This window comes from Canis aureus, chromosome 5, assembly GCF_053574225.1.
Source record: "Canis aureus isolate CA01 chromosome 5, VMU_Caureus_v.1.0, whole genome shotgun sequence".
In the NCBI taxonomy this organism is placed as follows: Eukaryota; Metazoa; Chordata; class Mammalia; order Carnivora; family Canidae; genus Canis; species Canis aureus.
In genome coordinates this window covers 77,106,732-77,130,602 of record NC_135615.1, presented here as the reverse complement: position 1 = coordinate 77,130,602, position 23,871 = coordinate 77,106,732, and the positions used below count along the sequence as shown (strand labels likewise).

The 23,871-nt window shown below is 44.8% G+C and overlaps 2 protein-coding genes across 14 annotated transcripts in view; one reads left to right on the top strand and one right to left on the bottom strand.

The window, feature by feature from the left end:
- The window catches only part of KDM1A (lysine demethylase 1A), a 61,580-nt gene extending 51,996 nt beyond the window's left edge, over positions 1–9,584 (top strand). For all 3 annotated transcript variants that reach the window (XM_077899197.1, XM_077899194.1, XM_077899195.1), the window contains 7 exons: positions 288–399; positions 3,257–3,389; positions 5,341–5,528; positions 5,931–6,045; positions 7,392–7,519; positions 8,134–8,280; positions 9,082–9,584. In XM_077899197.1, coding sequence (XP_077755323.1) covers positions 288–399; positions 3,257–3,389; positions 5,341–5,528; positions 5,931–6,045; positions 7,392–7,519; positions 8,134–8,280; positions 9,082–9,267 — 1,009 coding nt within the window. In that variant the 3' untranslated portion in view covers positions 9,268–9,584. The remainder of the gene's footprint in view (positions 1–287; positions 400–3,256; positions 3,390–5,340; positions 5,529–5,930; positions 6,046–7,391; positions 7,520–8,133; positions 8,281–9,081) is intronic.
- Positions 9,585–10,971: 1,387 nt separating this feature from the next.
- LUZP1 (leucine zipper protein 1) overlaps positions 10,972–23,871 on the bottom strand; it is a 90,087-nt gene continuing 77,187 nt past the window's right edge. For 9 of the 11 annotated variants that reach the window (XM_077899184.1, XM_077899185.1, XM_077899183.1 and 6 more), the window contains 2 exons: positions 16,472–19,659; positions 10,972–14,873 (listed from right to left, as the gene is read on the bottom strand). In XM_077899184.1, coding sequence (XP_077755310.1) covers positions 14,718–14,873; positions 16,472–19,540 — 3,225 coding nt within the window. In that variant the 5' untranslated portion in view covers positions 19,541–19,659 and the 3' untranslated portion in view covers positions 10,972–14,717. Of the gene's footprint in view, positions 14,874–15,345; positions 15,408–16,471; positions 19,660–23,871 lie in introns of all 11 variants that reach the window. The other 2 variants (XM_077899192.1, XM_077899193.1) reach the window with 2 other exon arrangements.

Here is a 23,871-nt window from a genome sequence, read left to right as displayed (position 1 = left end):
AATGCCAGGTACCCATGTGAAGAAGTCTTTTTTTTTTTTCTCCTAGACAAATGAAGCCTGATAGTAATTTGCTTTATGTAGTAGAGGTTGGCACTGCTCTAGGCACCAATAATAAAGGAGTTAATAAGACATATAAGGTCCTGTTTTTTGACTTGTCATTTCTTTGTATAAGGCACAGTACCAGGCTTAGGTTCTCTCAGTTATTGAGATTGTCTGCATCAGTCCACTGAGCACAGTAGTCCTGTCCTTCCTTTAATAACCTGCACCTCGCTGTTTTCATTTTGCAGTGACGTATATCTCTCATCGAGAGACAGACAAATACTTGATTGGCATTTTGCAAATCTTGAATTTGCTAATGCCACACCTCTCTCTACACTCTCCCTTAAACACTGGGATCAGGTAAAGTTGCTTTGTCATTTATTTTGTTGCACATGTCTTTGGGGGGAAGGCTCTTAGGAGCAACTGTTAATGTGTGTGTGTGTGTGTGTGTGTGTGTGTGTGTGTGTTTAAATAGCTGTAAGAGAGAGAATTTGCATACAGTACAATTTACCTATTTTAAACGAATAGCTTGAAGTTTTGCCAGACATACGTAGTCCTGAATCACCAGCACAATCAAGATACAGAACATTTCCATCCTGGAAAGTTCTCTTGCCTCTCTGCAATCAGTCCCCAGCCCTCCTACTCCTGACCTAAGATGACCCCGATTTCCTTTCTGTCACTATAGTTTGCTTTTTCTAGAATTACATATAAATTGAACTGTATGGTATATGATCATACAGAATATAGCCTTTTGTGTGTGATTTCTTTCACTTAGCAAATTGTTGAGATTCATATTTGTCGTTGTGTGTATCAGTGGTTTGTTCGTTTTCATTGTTTAGTGGTATTCTGTTGTATGGATATGCCATAAATTGTTTATCCATACACTGATACATTGGTGGATATTTGGATTTCCAAGTTTTGGGGCCATGAATATTCATGTCTTTCTTTTGGATATATACTTTGGAGTGAAATTGCTGGATCTTATGTAGATTTTTAACTTTCTAAGAAGCTCCAAACTATTCCAAATTGCATTCCCCCCAGCAGTGTTTGAAAGTTCTAGTTGTTCCACATCCTTACCAACACTTGGTATTGCCAGTTTTTAAAAATTTAGCCTTTGTAACAGGTGTATAGTACCTGTTTCATTGTGGTGGTAATTTTTGCATTTCCTGAATGATGGGTGATGTGAAGCACCTTTTCATGTATTTACTTGCCATTGGTTTTTCAGTTCTTTGGTGAAGAGTCTGTTCAGATCTTTTGCCCATTATTTAAAAATCTGGTTAACCTCTTACTAAATTGTGTAAGAGTTAATTATGTTCCTTAGATTCTGGATAGAATTCCTTTGTCAGATTTTTGTTTTGTAAATATTTTCTTCCAGTCCACAACTTCCTTTTTCATTTTCTAAATAGTATGTTTCAAAGAGCAAAACTTTTTAATTTTATGAAGTTCCTATTTCTCAACTCTCTTTTAAAAGCTTTGTGCTTTTTTGTATCTTGAAAAATCTTTGTCTAAATTTCAGTAACTAAATTTTCTCCTGTTTTCTTCCTAAAGTTTCATAGACTTAGCTCTAATGTTAAGTCTGTGATTCATTTTAATTTTTGTGTACAATGAGAGATGAGAATAGAGTTCATATTTTTCCATGGTTATCTCATTAATTATTCTAGCACCACCCTTTTTCTTCATTTGTCTTGGTACCTTTGTTGAAAAATCATTTGACCATATGTTAAACTATTTGTTACTCCTTCCTGTTAATTCACTTGTCCACATGCCACTATCATAGTCTAGTTTACTATTGCTTTATGGTAAGTCTTGAAATTAGGTAGTATAAATTCTTCAACCTTTTTTTTTTTTTTTAATCATTTTGGCTACTTTAGGTCTTACATATTTCCATAAAAATTTTAGAATCAGTTTAGAAATTTCTATAGAAGACCTTCTGGGATTTTGATTGGGATTTGAACATGGTATATCTCTCCATTTATTTAGATTTTCTTTAATATTTTTCAGCCATAATTTACAGTTCTTCAGTGTACAAGTTTTACATGTCTTTTGTCAAATTATTCTTAAGTATTTTAAGTGTGAGTTACTCTTGAGCTGGTGAGAAATCACAGTGCTTCTTAGATACTGAATGAATCGATCTCTAAATCTGAGACTTTGGCCAGACCTAAGACTACAGAAATAAATATTCCTTTTTTTTTTTTTTTACATACACATACATATTTTCATTTCTATTTTACATTTTCCTAGTAAAATTAGTTTGAATTCTTTTTTTTTTAATTAGTTTGAATTCTTAATCTTTAGGTTATATACTTTCATATTCTTTAGTATTTAACTTACAGTGAGGATTGGACCTGTTAGTGGTAAAAATCTTAACAGAATTCCTGGTTGTTTTTTTCGTGTAAATACTAAATTTAGACCCTTCCTAGTCACTGATTTATCATTTGAAGTTTCAGTATGTGTCCATTCATAATCTTATTTGGGGTATGGGGAGATGAATCATTCACTTAAGTAGGGAGAGTTCTCCTAACCTAGTATTATATAACTTGAAAGAATCATGCCCTGCTTTCCCCTAGAAATTCCATGAGATTAGAAAATACTGACTAGCCTTCAAAATTTTTCAGTAAATTCAAAGAAATTAGATCATTTTGGGATTCCTTCCAGGCCAAATGTTGACTCCTTTACTAGATCCTCTTGGGCCAGTTTTTATAATCCCAGATTGTTTTTATCTAATTTGATTAATTTTAGTTTTGGAAGTCTTCCTTATCTTTCAAGACTGTAACTTAAAGAAATAAAAACTGATTTTGCTCCTAGGTAAAAGAAATGTAAGTAATTAGGATGGTGGTTTTGCCCAATCTTTAATGCATTCAGAGGCCAGACCGACACCTGAACTTATTGAATCATCTTTGTCTGAGAGAGCCCACCTCCTTTGGATAGCCTGGACTGAGAGATCGAGTGTAGGCCTGTGAGGAGAAAACTTGATCTAGGGAAGAAGACGCTGCCTCATCTCACTGCCCAGAGATGGCCATTTGGGACAGTGAAACATTTTTTTCTTTTCCCTCTAGTTCCTGGGACAGATGTAACTAAATACTGAGTGGTGGTTCTTTAATTTCTGCCTTACAGTATTGACTGTTTTCCACAAACTTGTTTTTCAGTGTTAATCTTATAGAACCCAGTATGTATGATAGAGATTAAGAGCGTGTTGGGTATACTTTTCTCTCTTTAGGACGACGACTTTGAGTTTACTGGCAGCCACCTGACAGTGAGGAATGGCTACTCATGTGTTCCTGTGGCTTTAGCAGAAGGCCTAGACATTAAGTTGAATACAGCAGTGCGGCAGGTTCGCTACACAGCTTCAGGTATGTCACTGCTTCACTGGTGAGATAAATCTCTTACTCTGAAACGCAGTACTGATCTTTAGTTTACCTCAGGAAAAAAAAATACTAGGTATATTTTCTCATAAAACCCTATAAATTATGACTTCTAATTTTAAAAATCTGCATTAAAAAAAAAATAATAAAAAAATAAAAATAAAAATCTGCATTGACAGAAGGATTGAGCCTATATCTTTGGGCTTTCTAATCTGATGAGTGTGCAAACCAAAACCAAGAAATTGAGGCAAGTGGTAGGGTTTCCAGTTTGTTACATGTATTACTTTGGTGTTGTAACAACTACCAGTAAGTTTGGATCTAATTTTGCTGAATTTTTTTTTTTTTTAAAGATTCATTTATTATTTGAGAGAGAAAGCACGGGTGGGAGGGCAGTGGGGGAGAGGGAGAAGCAGAAGCAGACTCCCCACTGAGCAGGGAGCCTGATGCAGGGCTCAATCCCAGGACCCTGAGATAAAGGCAGATGCTTAACTGACTGAACCACCCAGGCATCCAGTATTCTTAAATATCAGGATTCTGGCCTCTGGGCACAGTGGGACCCACTCTTGTATTTTACCATTTCTGTCTTGCTGTTTAGATCCATTTAGCCTCTCCTGTTGAGGGTGGGCTAACTTAACTGCTCAGGCTGGTTTCTGATTCTAGGAGCAGTCTGCTAAGAATTTGACTTCACAGATGGAATTGCCCTGATTCTCATGGGCAGAAGGCTCAGTGCTCACTGTTGCTGACTCCAGACCACATGTAATGTGGAGTGCACAGAACTCGCTGTCCACCCACTTTTGGAAATAGTAGTCCAGAACTTGATGATAACTAGTCAGCCCCAGTCCCCTCCCCCAGGGCCCTCATAACAAGTGAAGATGTGGCCATCAACCTTGCTTGCTTGCCCTTCATGGTCACTTTTCTAGAATTGTGGAGACTACCACAGTTTTGTTTTTGTTTTTTTTAAATTTTTATTTATTTATGATAGTCACAGAGAGAGAGAGGCAGAGACATAGGCAGAGGGAGAAGCAGGCTCCATGCACCGAGAGCCCGATGTGGGATTTGATCCCGGGTCTCCAGGATCGCGCCCTGGGCCGAAGGCAGGCGCTAAACCGCTGCACCACCCAGGGATCCCTGTTTTTTGTTTTTGTTTTATAACCCCTGAAGCAGCCTTCCATTTAATTTTCCCTTCATATGCAGCTTCTAGCTGATACTGAATCCTGTAGCCTTTAAATAGCCATCTGCAGGCAGGTGAAGAACAGTGAGAAAGTAGGCATGAACTGAGCTGTTGTACAAATTTTGAGCTACTTATATATTTTCTGAAATTCTATAAATAGGTATTTATTGAAGAAAAAAATCAAACACAAATGAAGAAAAATACCATTAACCTCTTTTCAGTGCTTTTTCTGTGGTCAGCTCTGAGCTTTATTCAGACTCTGGCAAGCGAGGCATCACAGTGCATTTGCAAGAATAGCATGCTCTGCGCTTCCAGTGGCATCATGTAACTGCACCACGGTCTTCCCAGTGTCATTCTTCACTTGATCCTCAGTAGGCACCTAACCATGGTGTAGAGGCATTGCCTGTAATGTTACATTTATTCTTCACTTTGGTCTACATTTACTTAATCCTTAGTAAATAATAATGTTTTTAAATTAGTCCAGAAGATCACTAGTGTATCAGAAAGGTAAGACAAGCACCGTGCTGAAGATTCAGGACTCTGAAATTGACTATTAGAATTTGAAACCTGGCACTTAGTATCCGTGTGGCCTTGTCTAAACTTACTTCACTACCACCTCAGTTTTCTTCTATTAAAAAATAAATAGAACAGATTTTACAAACTTATGGTAAGAATTAACTGAGATAGTGTATAGATTCTACAGTGCACTGAATGTTCAATAATACCATCCCTATCGCCACTAAAGTCTTTTCCCTCTGACATCTCTAGGATGTGAAGTGATAGCTGTGAATACCCGGTCCACAAGTCAAACCTTTATTTATAAATGTGATGCAGTTCTCTGTACCCTTCCCTTGGGGGTATTGAAGCAGCAGCCACCAGCCGTTCAGTTTGTGCCACCTCTTCCTGAGTGGAAAACATCTGCAGTCCAAAGGATGGGATTTGGCAACCTTAACAAGGTAACTTGCCTAGGCACCTCTCCACATACACATTGTGCAAATACCAGCCTTCGGGCTCTCCAGTCAGAGAGGATGGGGGTGTTGTTTTTGTACGTTTTGCTGTGCTCCCAGCTTTGTGATATCAGGGTGAGGCCTGTCAGTTCATTCATTTCAGTGCCTAATTTCATATATATATAAAATATCCATGAGGACTTATTCTGGGATCACCTTGCAAACCTAAGCTCTAAATATTGTCTGAAGTAACACATTCATAATAGGGATTTCTAGGCTTAAATTGTGAGTAGATTAGGAGACACTTTAATAAGATCTAAGGAAGAAGTGTTACCTCTTGAGGTACAGCTATGCTTAAAGCCATGTTCTCTGAGCCCTGTCATCAGTTCATGTGCTCCTTTTTTACAATAGGTGGTATTGTGTTTTGACCGTGTGTTCTGGGATCCAAGTGTCAATTTGTTCGGGCATGTCGGCAGTACAACTGCCAGCAGGGGTGAACTCTTCCTCTTCTGGAACCTCTATAAAGGTAGCTGCTCCTGGTTTTAATCTTTTTCATATCCTTATAGGAACAGAGAATTAGGAATATTCTGGTTTTTCTCAAATACGTATGTCTTGATTTTTCATCAACTCAACTAGCAATTTCAGAAATTCCCGCTAGATGCTTGGGGATATGGGGATGGGGTGGGAGAAACACCTGCCATCAAGGAGCTCACAGCCTAGTGGGAAATACACTAAGGAGGCGAACAGTCTAGGAACAGGCCTGTAAAGTCAACCCAGCCAAGGAAGCCCAGAACCAGGGAAGCTTCCCATAAGGGGAAACTTGTATTCCTCCTTCTCAGACTTTTGTATCTGGCCCCTGAATCTTTCTTTGATCACTTCCTTTAGAATGTATGTATCAAACTCCTACCTCCTGTTTTAATTTCTTCTGTAATTCGACTGTTCTTCTGTATGGTGCTTAAAATATTTATATATTTTATGAATACACGTATAAATGTTATCTCTATTTCTTGTCTTCTGGTTCAAGGCCTCTGCATGTACTATGTGGTCTGGGCCTGAGGAGCTTTTTTTTTCCTTCTCTTCCTTCCCATGATGGCCTTCCACTGTCTCAAATCTGAATTAAGTCCCTGTATTTTCTTTCTATCCTGTTTTTCTTCATTGCTTTTACCAGTTCATAATTATAGCTATGTGATACTTACCTGTTGATCTGTAGAGTTGTATAGTTTATAGCTTTTATATCCCAGCATCTTGTACTGTGCCTATTACAGAAGTATGTTGCATAAATATTCACCAAATGGGTGGGTGAAGGTGGTGATGGGTTTGGAGCGGCCTGGAATAGTTAAAAGGATATAGCTCTTGCCATGGAGCAAGCTGTCTAAGGTGGTCAGGGCTAAGGATTCTATGCCTAAATATAGGAATACCTGTTGGTTTTCTTAGCAAGATCCAAAGTTGTATCTTCAACATTTCTATATTCTGCAAAATTATAAGTGGTTAAGTACATGAGTCACACTTTACTCACTAGAGTTTGCCAGCTGCCTTCTAGGGATAGATTTTTGAGTTGCAATTTCAGAAACATGTCTCCATCCTAACTCTGGGAAACAAAGGGTTGCAAAAGGGGAAGTGCGTAGGGGGATAGGGTAATGGGTGACAGGCATTAAGGAGGGCACATGATGAGAGGAGTACTGGGTGTTATATGTTGGCAAATTGAATTTAAATAAAACTTAAAAAAAATAATAAAACTTGTCTCTAGCACAAGAGTTGCATGTCTATTGGTCATCAGATTTCAGAGTGCCCAGAATAACGTGGGGCCTGATAAAGAGGTTCTTGAGAAAAGTCTGTAGGAAAACCCTAGAATTGTCCTTTCTGTTTCCCTAGCTCCAATACTATTGGCACTAGTGGCAGGAGAAGCTGCTGGCATCATGGAAAACATAAGTGATGATGTGATTGTCGGTCGATGCCTGGCCATCCTCAAAGGGATTTTTGGTAGCAGTGCAGTGCCTCAGGTAAGTAAGTTGTGGGGACAAGTGGGGATCAAGGTTCACACTAGAGCCAGGTTTGACATAGTCTCTTTACATTGGTCAGCACAGTTTCAGCCAGAATTGTGTGTGCTAGGTTTCCGTGAATGCCAATGTTTGGAGTCTATGATGTAAGTGTGGGATTCAAGAAATCCCCCCAGTACATGGGCTGGGAGATTGAAAAGACTATTTGCTGCATATCCCTGCTGGTCTCATCCATTGTATGTGTGTGTGCAGTCATACCACTCCTGCCTTTTAGACAAAGTGGTCAGACTCAAAGAATTGCCTGGTACTTTTTTCTCTCTGAAACACTAGATCCTTATGATTCCTTTCAAAGAAGGCATATTAATGCTTTGTGAATTGAGGGAATAAAGGTCTAGTCCTGGGTAAACCTGTAGATTTCACAGGCAAGGCAGTGTAGAATCTTGGTTGGAAGCTCTTTGTGTTGTGTTTTAAAGCAACGGAGTTCATCACTTGGCTAATTGGTGTCTCCTGCCTCCTTGCTCAGTTGTATCCCCACCTGCCACAGCTGTTCCACCTTTCCGAGAGGGCTGGTTTGTCCTCTGTCCTGTAGTAACTTCTGCCCGTGCTTTTTCCTTTAGCCCAAGGAGACTGTGGTATCTCGCTGGCGTGCTGATCCCTGGGCCCGGGGCTCCTATTCATATGTAGCTGCAGGATCATCTGGAAATGACTATGATTTAATGGCTCAGCCAATCACTCCTGGCCCCTCAATTCCAGGTGCCCCACAGGTGAGAAACTGGCAAACTACATGGGCTTATATGGGAAAAGGCCAGTATCCCAAAATTTCAGGGCAAACATGATGCCACTGTCTTGGGGGCTGTTGTTAGATTGTAGTCATTCTGATAATCAAGAGCAGAGGAGAAGTGAGGAACACTGATTTCTCATATTCTGGCTCTGTAAATCAAGGCAGTCCCATAGTATAAGCCAATTACTTTTTCCTTATTCAGATTTTTTTCCCCTAAGAAACGAAAAACATTTTTAGTTGCACCCCATTTTGTAATGACTTACAGTATTTTTGGGGGGTGTCAATCACTAACGGGTCTCCAGGATATGCCTCTGGGTGGTGGTGGGGGGGGTCCTTACCTAGATGATACACACTCTGCTCCAGAGTAGCAAGGGTTCTTCAAGACCCTGTGAGCCTGCTCTGGAGCTGAGAAGCAAAGGTGTTCCTGGGTAAGAATAAATGCTGGATTATCTGTTGTACAGAGTAGTCAGGAACCTCTCTGACCAAGTAGGTGCTGTAGGAGGCAAAGGAAGCTCTAGAATTGGAAATTAAATGATAAATAAGAACAGATGCAGTTATGCATCACCCTAGGACTAAGGCTGGCTCGGCTGAGTTTTGTCACATTTCTACTCTGGTCATTTCTAGAATGCCTGCTGATGAGGGAGACCTTTTTTGGTAGAATGATGGTCTGTGATTGGTGGGGCAGCCTTCAAAGGCCAGTAGGCATTTCAAACATAACAAAAATAAAAGTTATTATTTGCAACCCACTGATCTTTTTTCTCAAAATTTTTCCCCTCTGAAATAGCCAATTCCACGACTCTTCTTTGCTGGAGAACATACAATCCGTAACTACCCAGCCACTGTCCATGGTGCTCTGCTGAGTGGGCTGCGAGAAGCAGGAAGGATTGCAGACCAGTTTCTGGGTGCCATGTACACTCTGCCTCGCCAGGCCACGCCAGGCGTCCCTGCACAGCAGTCCCCAAGCATGTGAGACTGAAGGGTTCTGAGGGAAGCAGACGATGTGCGTGTCTTTTGCTGTGTAAGCAAAGCTCGTAGCAATACTGGATCCCACTGAGAAACTCACTCTGGCATCTGGGCTCCGATCAGCTGCTTGAACTCATGATGCCGGGTGGCCAAGGAGGTTGCCTCCTTTGAGTGACTTAGAGCTAGAGAGGCAGTTGTCCGTTAGCGTGGAAGTCAGTGTTCTTCCTAAAGACTTGAGGTAAGCAAGTGTGGTGAGAGGACATGTTAGTCTTTTGGTGTGTGGTGGTTTTTTATATTTTAAAAATAAAACTTCATATAAAATTATTCTGTTTCCCTCTTAGATTTATATATAAGATAGGGGTGCTGTGCCTTTGGAAATGCCAATTTTATCCATGTTTAAATATTTATGTAAGGGGGAAAAGTGTTTGGTGAGGTCTGAAGATGAGCTTGAGGGGGGGCCCCACAGAAGCAGTGGGCTTGACCAGTGGAACCAGAGTTCCCCATTGGGACTATGGGGTGGTTGCACTAGCGGTATGAAGCTATAGGTCAAGCATATGGATATTAGGAGACTGAATTTTTAAGGTAAAATAAGGCACAGAGTTTGGGTGGGTCTCTGGCAGACCATTCAGGCTTTACTCCCCAGGTTCCCTCCATGGGTATGTGCTAACTTTCCACTTTTGTCCAACATAGTGGTATAAAAGTTTTAGGAAGTGTCACAAAAGGATAAGATCCAGGGTTTGGGTGACTTAGTTTCCTGTTGCTGCTATTAACAGATGACCACAGCAGGCTCTGAGGGAAGATTCCATTTCCTTGCCTTTTTAGCTTCTAGTGGCTGTATTTCTTGGCTTGGAGCCCTTCATCTTCAGAGCACATTACTCCAATCTCTGCTTCTCTTGTTCTATACTCCTGTCTTCCTTGTACAAGGATACTTGTGATTTCATTTAAGGTCCACCCAGATCATCTTCCCATTTCAAAATCCTTACTCATGTCTGCAAAGTCCCTTTTGCCATATAAGGGAAAATGTTTTTATAAGAAGGGAACAGTTAACTGTTCCTCAAGGGCTCCTAACAGACGTTACCATAAATGCATGTACATCATGTTTCTGAAAACTGGCTTTTACTGGTGTGTTAGTCAATTCTTCCCTATAATTAGTCTAAATGAGGTTTATACTTAGATTTGAAGGAACATTACATCGGTGGGCTAACAATAAGATGATGAAAATGGAGAAGGCTTTCCTTAGTCCTGGACTAACAGCAATGGGGGGAATCTGCACACCAGGATCAGGGCAAGTGGTACAGAGCTGAGAATAGCACGCAGTGGAAAGTACATGGATTTTGGCCTGTGACCTGCATTTGAATCCCAGCTCTGCCATCAATATTGTTGCCTCAGGTGGGTTAGGTGCTTTAAAACCTTGTTTTTAAAATAAATGGCCCCTTGAGACAGGTCACTGTTTTCGTGTGTGACAGCAGACAAGCCTAAAACCAAGAATCCTAGCAACTGTTTCATTGCTACGTTTAAATCCAGTCATGTGGGTGCTAGGCGTATCCCTTCCCAAGCCCCAGCATGTTTCCAGTCCTTCCAGCGTCACTAATTAGCCAGTTATTTTAAATAAAACACAGTGAGCTATACTAGCTGCACCGGTGCACAGACAGCAGCTGAACTCAGATGACGACAACAAAATGGCATCACTGACTCACACACACACAGCCCATGGAAACTAGGGAGCTTTATTGGTTACATATTGTGCTGCGGAGCCAACAGACAGCATTCGAGCCAGAGGATACATGCAGACAGGCAGCTTCCACTATACACATGCACCCAAGGAGCCCCGAGTCACTGCTCATGGCTTCGCCCTGGTTTCCAGCCACAGGGTCCGGCCTCCTCGGTCCCATGCTTGGAGTGGGAATGTAGAAGCTGCCACACCTGGACTCCAAGGGGGCAGGGGTGAGACCAGAGCACCTGCCTGAACAAGCAGATGTGGACTGACGGCTACTGACGCCCCCCTGCAAAGGGGCCTGTAATGCATTAACAGTTTTTTGAGGGCTACTTCCCCAGCCCTCCCAATCTTTAAAATACAAAAAAATAGACTTTATTCTCTTAAAAATACATTCCATTCAATACATGTTCTGAGCTGTGAAGCAGCAGGAAAATAGGGCTCCTTTCCTATGATCTTGGTTGTGAGGCTTTGAGGAGAACCCTGAGCCCCACCCGGGGTAGTCAAGAGATAATCCCTAAAAGCAGCTCTTCCAAAGCAGTCCTGTCAGAGTGACCACAACAAACCCCACATCAACAGAGGCGGCTAGGGACCCCAAGGCTGGCCCCTGCACTTTTACTGGGAAGTGGTAGCACTTGGCACTAACCCACTAAATGTAAAGCACTAAAACTTCCCCAGGATGACAGGTCCAAGATCAACAGAGCCTCCCCACACCCCATGAGGGGCGCAGGATTTCTGTGCAGACTCGCCTGTGGCTGAGGTTGGAGTCGTCGGCTCTACTGCAGATCCCTTCAACCCAGGCTGTTTCGTTGCCACTCCAATGCAAAAACAGCCATGGCTTCTTTGCCTACCATCCCTGCAGCTTTCTCTCTAGTGGTTTTTCATACCAGAGTGGTGAGAGACCGGCCTCTGGCATTCAGCCACCTCAATTCTCTTAACCACGGGCTCATTAGGAAGCCCTCCCACAACTGTCCACCTGCAGGTGAAACCTGGAGTTATAGCCACACTGCAGCAGAGGTTTGTCAGAAAAGTAGGTTTGTTGGCAGGGACAGTGGGAGTACTTGGTTGAGTGGACAGCTATTTGATTACCAGGTCTCCCCTTCATGTGGAAATTTCCACCAGGACCCCTGACAGTGAGGTCTAGATGGTCACACAGAGGTTGCTTTTCAGAAAGGTGCCTTCCAACTTTGGAATCTGAGAGCCAGCCTTGCCAGCCATTCGAAACCCAGAGGAACGAAGCCTCCAGCCTTCATTTGCTATTAAAAAGGTATCTCCTGCAATGCTGAGGACATTTAAAAATAAAATCTATTTTACAATGGTTCTAGAAAGTATGCAGATTAAGGAAACATAATATTTATCCTGAAATAATTGTTACAATCAAACCCTATTGCACTCAGATTTTAAGATAGCAGCCCCTGACCAGAGGGTTCCACAGCTGTCCCTCTTCCACAGAGCATTTTGGGTAGTGGCAGGTGTTGGTGCTGCTGCAACACAGAAAGATCCAGACTTTGGCACCAGGAGCTACAGCACCAGAATCCAGGGCTCCAACGCCCAAAGACAAGAATTATTGGCGAAATCTTTGTAGGCATGGCTTGGCACCCTTTTGTTTCCACCAGTAGAGAAGAGCCACAGACTTGGTTTCCTATAACCTCAGACGACCCCTGCAAAGGTCCATCTCCTTTGGACTCTCAAGATTGCCAACCAGTGAAGAATGGCAGGGGAGGCTACACGTGAGGTTGCAGCCTTAGGCAAGTGAGTTTCTGGCCAGTGATCCAGGAGAAGCAGCAGAAAGATATTTTGAAAACAGCGTCTTAAACTGAGCATCTGAGGCAGCATTGTGGAGGAAAGATCAGCTACATGGCAAGGCTCTTAGACTGGCAAAACTCCAGAAAATGGAAGTAGGCACAAAAACATTCCCATCCCTGAAAGGAAGCCAGGTGTGCCCTGGGTCTGATGGCAGACACGGGCAGAGTGAAAGCTGGTTCCCACACGGAGTGTGGGCCGGGAAGATGGCTCATGAAGCACAGCAACACGAGATGGCCAACTTGTGTCCTGAAAGCCAGGGGACACTGTGTGGCAAGTGGGCAAGGCTGGCGCCGAAAGAGCTACAGAAGCCATCTAATCTCTTATCTTACAGACTAGAAGAACAAGCCCAAGGGAGCTTCTCCTGGTTCATCCTCATGTTAAAATGTGGAAAAAATAAGGCCCAGGAAAGGGGGGGGAGGGCACACCTTCCCCAAACCCATCTGGATGCTACCTTCTAAAAGAATCACCACCTCCCCACCCACAGGACAGTGTAAACAGAATAATCCCAGAATGCCAAATTTAGGACCCTCAGAGACCATTTCAAAGAATTTGTTTTATAGCTAAGGAAACTAAGGCCCCAAGGGGACAGCGACTTGCCCAGAGCCATACAGCCTTCCTGACTCCTAGTAATGCTCTTTCACTACGAAGGAACAGCATCTAGCCATTGAAGAGGGATCCCTTCTTTGAACTGAGAGTGGTAGCTAAAAAGCAGTGCCAAGAATAAATGTTTCTTTTTAACCCCCCACCCCCACCCCTGCCGTGACTGGTATAAGGAAATTAATTTTTGTTTATGTGGCTTCCTGAAAGGTTTGCTGCACTATGCACTGTATAAACCTGGGGCCCTCAGTGGGCATTTACTACCTTTCCACCAGTGAAGTCATCGTAATGACAGTTTGCAGAAACCAAGGCCCACTTCTGTAGGAATGCATCAGCTTGGTAAAGTGCGAGACCTCCTCCACAGGGGATGAAGGAAGAGGGACAAAGTCCATGCCTTTCATGGAAATATTGCTTTGTGGAGTGACGGGAAACACTTCTTCCTGCCCACTTTCCCCCTTGCTGGGCCCTTTCTAGAAGGCAGAGTACGCTGGGTCAGGCCCAGTTCAGTCCAGGAGTATTCTGATGGCGGAAATGACGGAGTTGGCCTGAAGTCTCCCGCCACAGGAGAGGAGCGGGGCAGTGCCAGCAGCATTACTGGTGCCCAGGAAAGGAGATGCGTGAGGCTTATGCGCTTCCAGGTGCCTTTGGAAGGTGAGCAGAGAGCCGGGGGCGAGGGGAATAGGACATCATTCTAATAGGTGGGTACCCGTGTGCTCTGCCCCCAGGAAAGCATCAGCCGGGGGGCTATGTCAGAGAAGCTTCAGCCTACAGCTTGGTCCTATAGTCTCTTAGAGGCAGCACAGACCTCTTCTGCTGTCCCAGGCTGAGGAACTCCAAAGGGGAAAGGAGTGGAAGCCTCCCAGGTGGAGCTGGTGGCTGCTAAGTCTCGTGGGTACTTGGGCCCCTAGAGCAAACAAGGAGTGAACCGATGCGGTGAGGAGACTAAGAAACTAACCACACTGAAGGGGCTGCCCTCCGATCCCCCCGAGGAGCAGAGAGGAGCTTTCAGCTGCTGCTGGGTGGTGAGGATACAAGGGGCTTCTGTATCTTTCCCCACCCGGGGGCCAGAGGGGCCCATCCGACCTGGGGACAAGAACAAGGAGAGAGGACTCATGCATCAGGGAAGGCTGGGCCTGGGTGACTTTGTCCAGCTTGTAGTTTCTGATTCCCTCTGGCCAACTGGCAAGACGACCCGAGCCATAGCCTGGTCTGCCGGCGTCTCCCAGCCAAGGCCCGGCCTAGTCTAGCCTGGTCAACTGGCCTCGCATCCTTCATAGGGCAGGAAGGCAGGAGAGCAGAGAAGCAGGAGCACAGGAGACCGCAGACCTCACCCAGCCGGCTCAGTTGTCCTCAGCGCAGGGCCTGGCCGGCCGTAACCGTTCCTCGGCCCGGGCTCGCCCAGGCTCCAGCGGCCCCTGCTTTGCAGGCAGTTCAGATCGCTCCAGGGAGTTGTGCAGTCGCCTGTGGACACCGAGTGTGCAGTCGTCCCCCTCCTCCTGTGCCAAAAAGGACAGAAGTGAGCTGTGGAGGACAGCAGTGGGTAACAAGACTGCTCGCTCCCTACCCCAGGGGTCCTCTCCAGCCTGGCAGGGAGTACAGTGTAGGCTGACCATACCCTAACTACAAAGACTTGTTTTGGTCTGAGGACAGGCTGACTTACACACTCCTTGGAAACTAGGGTAGACGACGCCCTGAAGCTGCTGGGGCTCGTAGGGTAGGACGGGGCATCGGCTGGCCCCGTGACTCGGGGCCTGGCAGTCCCTGAGCTCTGCACGTGCAGGCTGCACGCTTCCTGGGGGGAGCCATCTCCCTGCTTGGGGAACAAGGAAGTATACTAAAAAAAGGAAGCCAGACCATGCTTTTCCTTCTTCCCAACTACCAAAAAGCCAGGTGCCTTCCCCTTCAGGTCCCATACCTAAGCCCCCCCACTTCACTCTCTGACAGCCACAGCCTCAGAGACCTACACACCCCTCTCTCTGTCTTCACTCCTCTTCTACCAGAACTCTGCCTTTCCACTGTCCTCCCTGGTCCTTTGAGCAAATGCAGATCAAAGAATGTAGAACAGTATGAATGAGAGGGTCAGGGTGCAGGGTAGAAAGCACTGGATTCCGAACTAGGAGGAACCTTGGATTCAAATCTTAGCTCTTCCAGTAATTCACTTGGGCGGTGTTGGGTTCGGTACTTGGTGTCTCTGACCTTTAGTTTCCGTATCTAAGAAATGAGGCTAATACCTGCCCGCAGGGCTCTTGGGAAACTGAGCTGGTGTGCAAGTGCTTGGTCAGAGGCTGAGCACCCTGTAAGGACTTACAGAATGGTTCAAGCTAATATACCATCACCTGCCTTTCAAAAAGAAGGAAACCATGTCTAAATCCAAAACGTCTTACATCCTCGTAGGCTCCATATCTAAGACCCTCCCAGAGGCTTCCCCTTCAGGTGCTGTTCTGACCCTCAGATGAGGTGGTGGTCGTGGATTGCTCTCTCCTGTCACGAGCCGCACTGTATCAGCCCTGCCCTCAGACAGAGAATAGAAGGACTGGGACGGGTGTCTGGGGCAGAAGAAGGTGACGTGGGCACAAAGCATGTAAAGTAGGCCCCGAATGAGCCCTCACTCCCTGCATCCCCCGCGTCCAGCAGCTGGCAGAGCTCTGCTGTGGGAACCCCTTCCCTGGCTCTCAGCTCTACGCACCACAGAAAGGTCAGGGCTGCCCTCGCCCAGAGCTCCCCAGGGGCTGCAGCTTCCCTGGAGCTTCTAGGCGCTGCTCTGTGGGGCTTCAAGGGGAGGGAGTGCCTTTGGCTCCCCTGGCAAACCCAGAGAACAGAGGCCAGACCTCCTTTTGTGTGGCCTTCACAGATGAAAGAGACAAACTGGGAGAGAGGGTTTTGGAAACTCCTGCTGCTTCTCTACCAAAATACCTTCTTCAGTGTACTTCATCCTTCAAGGCTAACCCCACCTTATTTTCAGCAGTTCTCCGAGCAGCCCAGCTCTACCCAGTATTTCCCAGCCCTGGGCCACAGCGGCCAGAGGAAGGGACAGCGGGAGGAGAGGAGGGAGAGAGGATGGGCCCAGGGAGAGAGGGGGAGCAGTGGGGCTCACCGCGCCTGTCGAGTGGTTCCAGGCTGCAGCCGTGGCGGCGTCTCCCACCCGATTCCGACGAGTGAGCACCTCAGACACGGTGAGACTACTCTGGGTCCTTCTGGAGGCGAGCTCGGGGGCATCCCCTGAATTTCCTGCCCTTTGAGTGCCCTGCTCACCAAGGTGCAACCTGGACTGTCCAAGGTCTGAACAGTCTGTGGCGGCCCTCTGGGTGTAAGCATTGGTAGCTTCCACATTTCTACCTATTCGAGTTGGGGGGTCTTCTAAAGAGTTCAAGTCTCGCCTACTCTTCCAGGTGTTCCGCACAGTAACATGTCTGGCATCTGAAGAGCCCACTTCTGAAGGGGCACTATGGCTTTTCCACCTGATTGTCTCCGCTGGGGGTGCATGGCTATTTCTCTCCACAGGATCTGATGGCTTGATGATAATGCTGCTCCGAGAGACCACTGTTTCTGGCCTGTTCTTCAGGGGTCCATCTCCCATTCTTTCAGCTTCTGTGAACTGTAGGGCGATGTCATGTTTGTGAATGGATAGCTCAAAGGGGGAGCTGACGTGGTTGCTAACTGACGTGAGCTCTGCTGGCCCCACCTGGATGTTGCTGGTGGATGTGTGCCTCTCCCGCGGGGCCTCACCTGGGGTGGATCTAGGGTTGCTGCTGTCAGAGGGGTAGATAGTTATGCTGCTTGTCACCTTGTTTGGCCCTGGCTTGGAGGTGGATTTCTGCTTCTCCGTTGTGGCCTCAGTTCCAGATCCTCCCATGATTTTTTTCACATCCTTATCAATGATGACAGGTTTGATGATGGCTCTAGACCGCAAGGCCTCTCTGGGGCTGAAGGGCCGTTGGCTTTTTACCCCAGCACCATTGGCATCTGGGAACTCTGTGGCATTGGTGGAGGCTCTGACAGTTTTCATAGATTCATTTTCTGTCCCAACATCTTTATCATTCTCAAAGAGGGAGGTTTTAAGTCCTCCTCGGGATTTGGCTTTTTCCCTAGAGTTGGATTGGTGTTTGGGTTCTGGCTCTGGAGTAATGGTTGTGTTTACCAGCTTGGCAGTGACAAGAGATGTCACATCCACATCATCATCTGAGTCTGGCTTCTCTCTGCCACTGGACTTGATGACTCGGCACCGAAGGGCCTCATGCTGACTGCTGTCTTCCATCACAACTGCTACGGGTTGGTCAACACCTTCTTTATTTGGGGTTGAAAAGCCCTGAAGGATGTTCTCTTGGCTTCTGGAGCTATAAGGATACTTTGATAAAAGTGGAGGCTTGGAATTTGGGAAACTGGTATCAGCCTCTGGGCCACTAGCAGCCTTTTTGCCCTTGCAGAGCCCTTCTGAGGAAGATCTTCGAGATGAGGCCAGAGTTCCAACTGCCTTAGGACTGCCACAGTCTGAGGCCTGAGTTAATGGACTTCCATTGCCAGGTACCGGCCCCCTCTTGCAAAAGGGGGCCTCAGTGGAGGTGTCAGAAGCCTTGTCAGCTCTACCCAGTATGTCACTGGGAACAGATCCCTGGGTGCTATGGTCACTAAATGTTCGTGTGGTCTTCTCCACTTTTCCCTTCAACCCACTGTCAGTACCTGGCTTGGGAGTACCCTTCCAAACTTTATTGTGCTCCTGAGCAGCTGGCGGGTAGCGGCTAAGCACTGATGGCTGTTCCCTGGACTTCTTCCCTTCACTCTGAGAAGAGCCAGGTGCAAATCGATCCTCAGTTCTCCTTGTCTCCTGAGTCCCACTGTCCGCTACTGCCCCTATGTTGGAAGCTTTGGCTGCCCTCCTATTGGTGAAACTGGGAGAGGAAACCTGCCTGTTGCCCAGAGAATAGTTTTCATTGTTGAGAGCGAACTCCCTGTTGCGATGCCTCTCCCGCTTATGCAGAGGGGACAGTTCCCGGGGCGTGTGTTTGGATGCAGGTGCCTCACTCCCGTGGCCTCTCACCTTAGTCCTCTCGTGCCTCCCTTTGCTGGACAGGAAAGCCTCGTCTCCTTCTACCTCCCCATTCTCTAACTCTTTCTGCTTCTTGATTTGTAGCTTGATCTCCTCCAGCTGGCTGGCTAGAAGTTTGTTTTTATTTTGTTCACTTAGGTAATTATCCTGAAGATCATTATTTTTGGCCCTCATTTTCTTAAGCTCCTCTTCCAAAAATTCAAAATGTTTGATTTGTGTCTTAAGTTTCTCAATCTCTTGGTTAAGATCTTTAACTTTGTTGTCTTCCTGATTTCGGTTCTTTTCATTTTCTGATTTGTTTCTTGTTTCATTCTCTACCTGCTTTAGATAGTCCAGCGTGCCCTTCCTTCTTGATTCTTTGCACGGCAGTGTGGAGGAGATCCCATCCTCAATCCGTAGGTCATTCCTTTCCAGAAGATTAGAAGCATTCCTTGTATAATCTCGGTTCATTTTTTTGTTCTGCTCCAGTTTCTGAGTGAGCTCTTTTATCAGTTTCTCATTTTCTTTCTCCTTTTCATTCAAGTATTTTCTCTCACTTACAAAGCTCAGAGTTAACGACTTCAGCTTTTCTAACTCTGACACTAAACTCTGTTCAGTTTTATCTAGGCGGTCCTCAGAAGATTCCAGTTCTTTCACTTTGACCCTGAGCATCTCCAGCTCAGAGGAGATCTTCTTTGTCAGGTTTCTCTCCTCATTCAGACTCAGACACAGTTGAGTACAGTCATTCTTACTCCTGCCAAAGGCCTCCTCCAGCTTCTCCAGTTCAGCCATTCGTTTCTGAAGCCGCTCGATCTCAGATTTCAGCTCCCGGGTGAGGTTTTCTTCCTCTTCCAGCTTCTCCTTCATCAGTTGACACAGGTCCTCTGCTCTCTTAATTTCCTCATCTTTGCCTTCAATTCTCAGCACTCGCTGGCGCAGCACTTCAATCTCTGCCAACATGCTGGAGTTGCTGCCTTCTGCCTGAATCACCTTGTCCTGGAGATCCAGGAGCTCATCCTCTGCTTTCTGGAGGTTTTTTGTGGCTTCCTCCAGCTCATCGAGGCGGCGGCTTAGACTCTGTAACTTAAACCGCAGGTGGCGGCTGGAGGCGGTCTCCTTGTAGCTTGTAAACTCAGCCATGTCTACTGCCAGCCGGCACGGGCTCCTAGAGACATCCAGTTCCACTCGAGGAGATGAGAAATGGTTACCTTTCTCTTGGCATCCACAACCTTCTCGGGCAGCCGGAGACCATTATCAGTCTATAGAAGGAAAGCAGAAAGCATGTCAGGGGGCAAATCTCAAACCTGTACTTCAGCTCCCAGGTGTAGTAATTCTTGTGCCTGGAACACAGGCGCTCAAATTTGTTAAATGAATGAATTTCAGTAATCCTGCAGGAACACCCTGGTGCTTTAAGGTGGATACTTAGGTGATTACCTAGTTTTATCCTAATGAAGAATGTCACCAGCGGCCACATGGCAAAAAGGCGTAAAAGAATGCCTCATTTCTCATGGCAGACTCTAAGAAAAATCACCTCTTGACATTAGGGAGATAACAGGACCTAGGCTCCATGAGAGGAGAAAGAAAGGGTTAGACCCCTAGAGAATCTATAATTTTGGGTGTGCCTTCATCCGAGTTCTGAGTTCAAATTTACCCTGCCTTGAGTGATATAGTATCAACTTGTCCTCACTGAGAATCTAACCTAAAATGGTCTCAGCCTGGCAAAATCCCTGGGAAACCTAGCAGAGGTCAACAAAATACTCCTGAGAGACACTCTCTCTACCCAGGTCACACGAGAGTTCCCACAGATAAAGTCCTGCTGCACCTTGGGTTTACTATTCTAAGTTACAAAACACATAAGGACCAATCTTTTACTATTTATATCAATAAGAACCAAGGTTTGTAAGATAGATTAAAGACCAGAAATTAAGCACATTCCAGTTTCTGTTTTTTTTTTTAATTTTTATTTATTTATGATAGTCACAGAGAGAGAGGCAGAGACATAGGCAGAGGGAGAAGCAGGCTCCATGCACCGGGAGCCCGATGTGAGATTCGATCCCGGGTCTCCAGGATCACGCCCTGGGCCAAAGGCAGGCGCCAAACCGCTGCGCCACCCAGGGATCCCCTGCATTCCAGTGTTTAAAGGTGACAAACCAGGAGACAAGAAAAAGATGGTGTCAACAAAGATCAGAAGATTTTAAAATTAACCAAACTTCTTCACTAGAAATGGAAAGAAAAATGGCAAATTAGATGCAAGTGAAAAGTACAGTGGCTGAGAAGAGATATACGGAGATTACAAAGGGCAGCACAAACTTAAAAGATTTTGTGAAAGAAAAGCTAATTAGTGGCTCAGTCAGTTAAGCCCCCAACTGTTGATTTCAGCTCAGGTCTTGATCTCAGAGTCATGAGTTCAAGACCCACCCTGGGCCCCATAAAGGGCATTAGGCCTACTTTTAAAAAGGGGCAAGGGGGCAGCTGGGTGACTCAGTTGGTTAAATGGCTGCCTTTGGCTCAGGTCATGATCTCAGGGTCGTGGGATCGAGCCCCACATGGGGCTCCCTGCTCAGTGGGGAAGCCTACTTCTCCCTCTTTCTCTGCTCATGCTCTTTCACCATCTCTCTCAAATAAATAAAATCTTCCAAAGAAAGAAAGGTTAATGGATGGGGAATAAAATTAACACATTTAACAAAAGGAAGGAATAGAGAGAATGGGGGGACGCAATATTTGAAGAGCTACTAGTATTTTCAAGAGTTGATGAAAGAGGGATCCCTGGGTGGCGCAGCGGTTTGGCGCCTGCCTTTGGCCCAGGGCGCGATCCTGGAGAACCGGGATCGAATCCCACATCGGGCTCCCGGTGCATGGAGCCTGCTTCTCTCTCTGCCTATGTCTCTGCCTCTCTCTCTCTCTCTCTCTCTCTCTCTCTCTCTCTCTCTGTCACTATCATAAATAAATAAAAATTAAAAAAAAAAAAGAGTTGATGAAAGATAGGGAGCTTCATATTTAGGAAGCAAAGTCCCAACCAAGCAGGGACAAAGTTAAATCTGCACCTAGACACATAGTAAGGATACAGGAGAATACCACTAAGAGAAGCAACAAGAAGGAAAAATATATATGTACTCTATGAAGTAAAAAATGAAGTAGATTCTCAGAAACTTGTGTCAAATAAAAGACATGGTAAGACTTTTAAAGTTCTAAGAGAAAATAATCATAACCTAGAAGAAGATACCCTGTGAAACTATGAAAGAAGGTACAATTAGAAACTCTTTCAGAACAAAAAAAAGGGAAATAAAAACCTAAGTATTCATTAGTAACACACCTTCACTGAAAAAGCTATTTATGGATTTATGATAATTGAGAATATAGAAACTGGGGCACATGGGTGGACCAGTCGGTCGAATATTGGACTCTTGATTTTGGCTCAGGACATGATCTCAGGGTTGTGGGATCGAGCCTCATTTTGGGCACCACGCTCAACAAGGAATCTGCTTTCCCTTTCCATCTACCCCTTTCCCTACTCATGCACACACACCCTCTCAGAAAAATAAATCTTTCACTTAAGACAGGCATGATATGCAAGAAGGAATGGAAAGCAAAGAAATTAACCCAAACAAGCACTGGTTCAGTTAAACAATAAACAAAAGTTAATTGGGGACAGGAGGGGGTAGGGCAGGATAAACCTAAATGCTGGGTAATAATATGTAAGTCATAAAGAAATCAGAATTCAAGTGTTCTTAAGAAGCTGTAGTTTGGGGGAAGAAGACAGAGTTAATTATAACTAACCTTAGACCTTGTTAAGAGTAACTGCTAATTATATATCTAATAAGACATTAATAAGCAGAATATATATAAAAGAACTCCTACAACTTAACAAATAACATGATTTAAAAATGGGCAAGTGGGGCAGCCTGGGTGGCTCAGCGGTTTAGTGCCACCGTCAGCCCAGGGCATGACCCTGGGGACCCGGGATCGAGTCCCACATCGGGCTCCCTGTGAGGAGCCTGCTTCTCCCTCTGCCTGTGTCTCTGCTTTTTTCTCTCTGTGTGTATACACTCTCATGAATAAATAAATAAAATCTTTAAAAAAATAAAAAATAAATTAAAAAAATATAAAAAAGGGCAAGTGCCTTGAACAGACATTGCTCCAAAGATAATATCCAAGTGGCCTACAAGCATATGAAAAGATACTTGATATCATTAATCATTGGGGAAATGCAAATCAAAATCACAATGAGAGAGATCACTTCATATACATCAGGATGGTTACTATCAAAAAAACAAGTGTTGGTGAGAATATGGAGAAACTGGAATGCTCATGATTGTTGGTGGGAAAATAAAATGGAAAAGCTGCTATGGAAAACAGTATGGCAGCTCCTCAAAAAAATTAAAGATAGAATTACCATATGACCCAGCAGTCTCACTCCTGGGTATAAGAACAAAAATTCAAAACAATCTTGAAGAGATATTTGCATACCTATCTATATTCACAACAGCGCTATTTGCAACGACCAAGAAGTGGAAACAACCCAAGTGTCCATCAATGGATGAATGGAAACACAAAATGTAGTATATGTTAAAGTGAAATATTAGTCTTTAAAAAGGAGACTCTGACATGCAGTATAACCCGGGTGAAGCTTGAGGACACTGTGCTAAGTGAAACAATCCAGTCACAAAAGACAAATACTTTACGATTTTACTCATATGAAGTACCTAGAATATTCAAATCCATAGAAACAGCAGAATGGTAAATGCCACAGGGTTGGAGAGGGGAAGTAGGAACTGTTGTTTAACGGGTATGGAATTTCAGTGATGCTAGATAAAAAATTGGTTTGCACAACAATGTGAATATATTTTAGGTTATGCATTTTTACCACAATAAAAAAAATCTTAAGGCAGGAGAGAAGTAAAAAGCATACAGAAGGTAGGGCTGACTTCCAGTTTCTGGTCTAGCACGTCAGGAAGTCATCACTGTGTCTTAACATATAAAAAGCTGAACAGTTTGAAAATCCATGAGAGAAATGAGGCCACAAAATCCACTTCTCAAAAAGTTAGACAAGTGGATGCAGGGAATCATAATCTAACAGAACAGAAACTCACGAGTATCTGTGGGAATCGGCACCAGGGTAGGAAAACCTATAACTACAATTGACAAATTGCTAGAGGCCCAGTGTGGACAACTCTGCAGATTAAGAACATGAGGCAGTTTCAATCTTAGAGGGATGCACTGCATTTTGTGGACTTTACCTCCAAGAGCTGTACAAGGTTCTCACAGTGAAGATGAGAGAAAACTCCCTTGAGCACCCAGCAGGGGGAGGGTTAAAGCAAGCATTTTCAAACCGAGCCTGCAAGAAGGGAAATACCCAACTCCAGCTCCCTTTAGCCATCCTGTATCACCTAAGGGGCATGGGAGTTTGGGGGAGCATGAGAGTCTGAGAGAAGAAGGGGAGAAGGCCATCAATAAAGGCCTACTTACCTCAG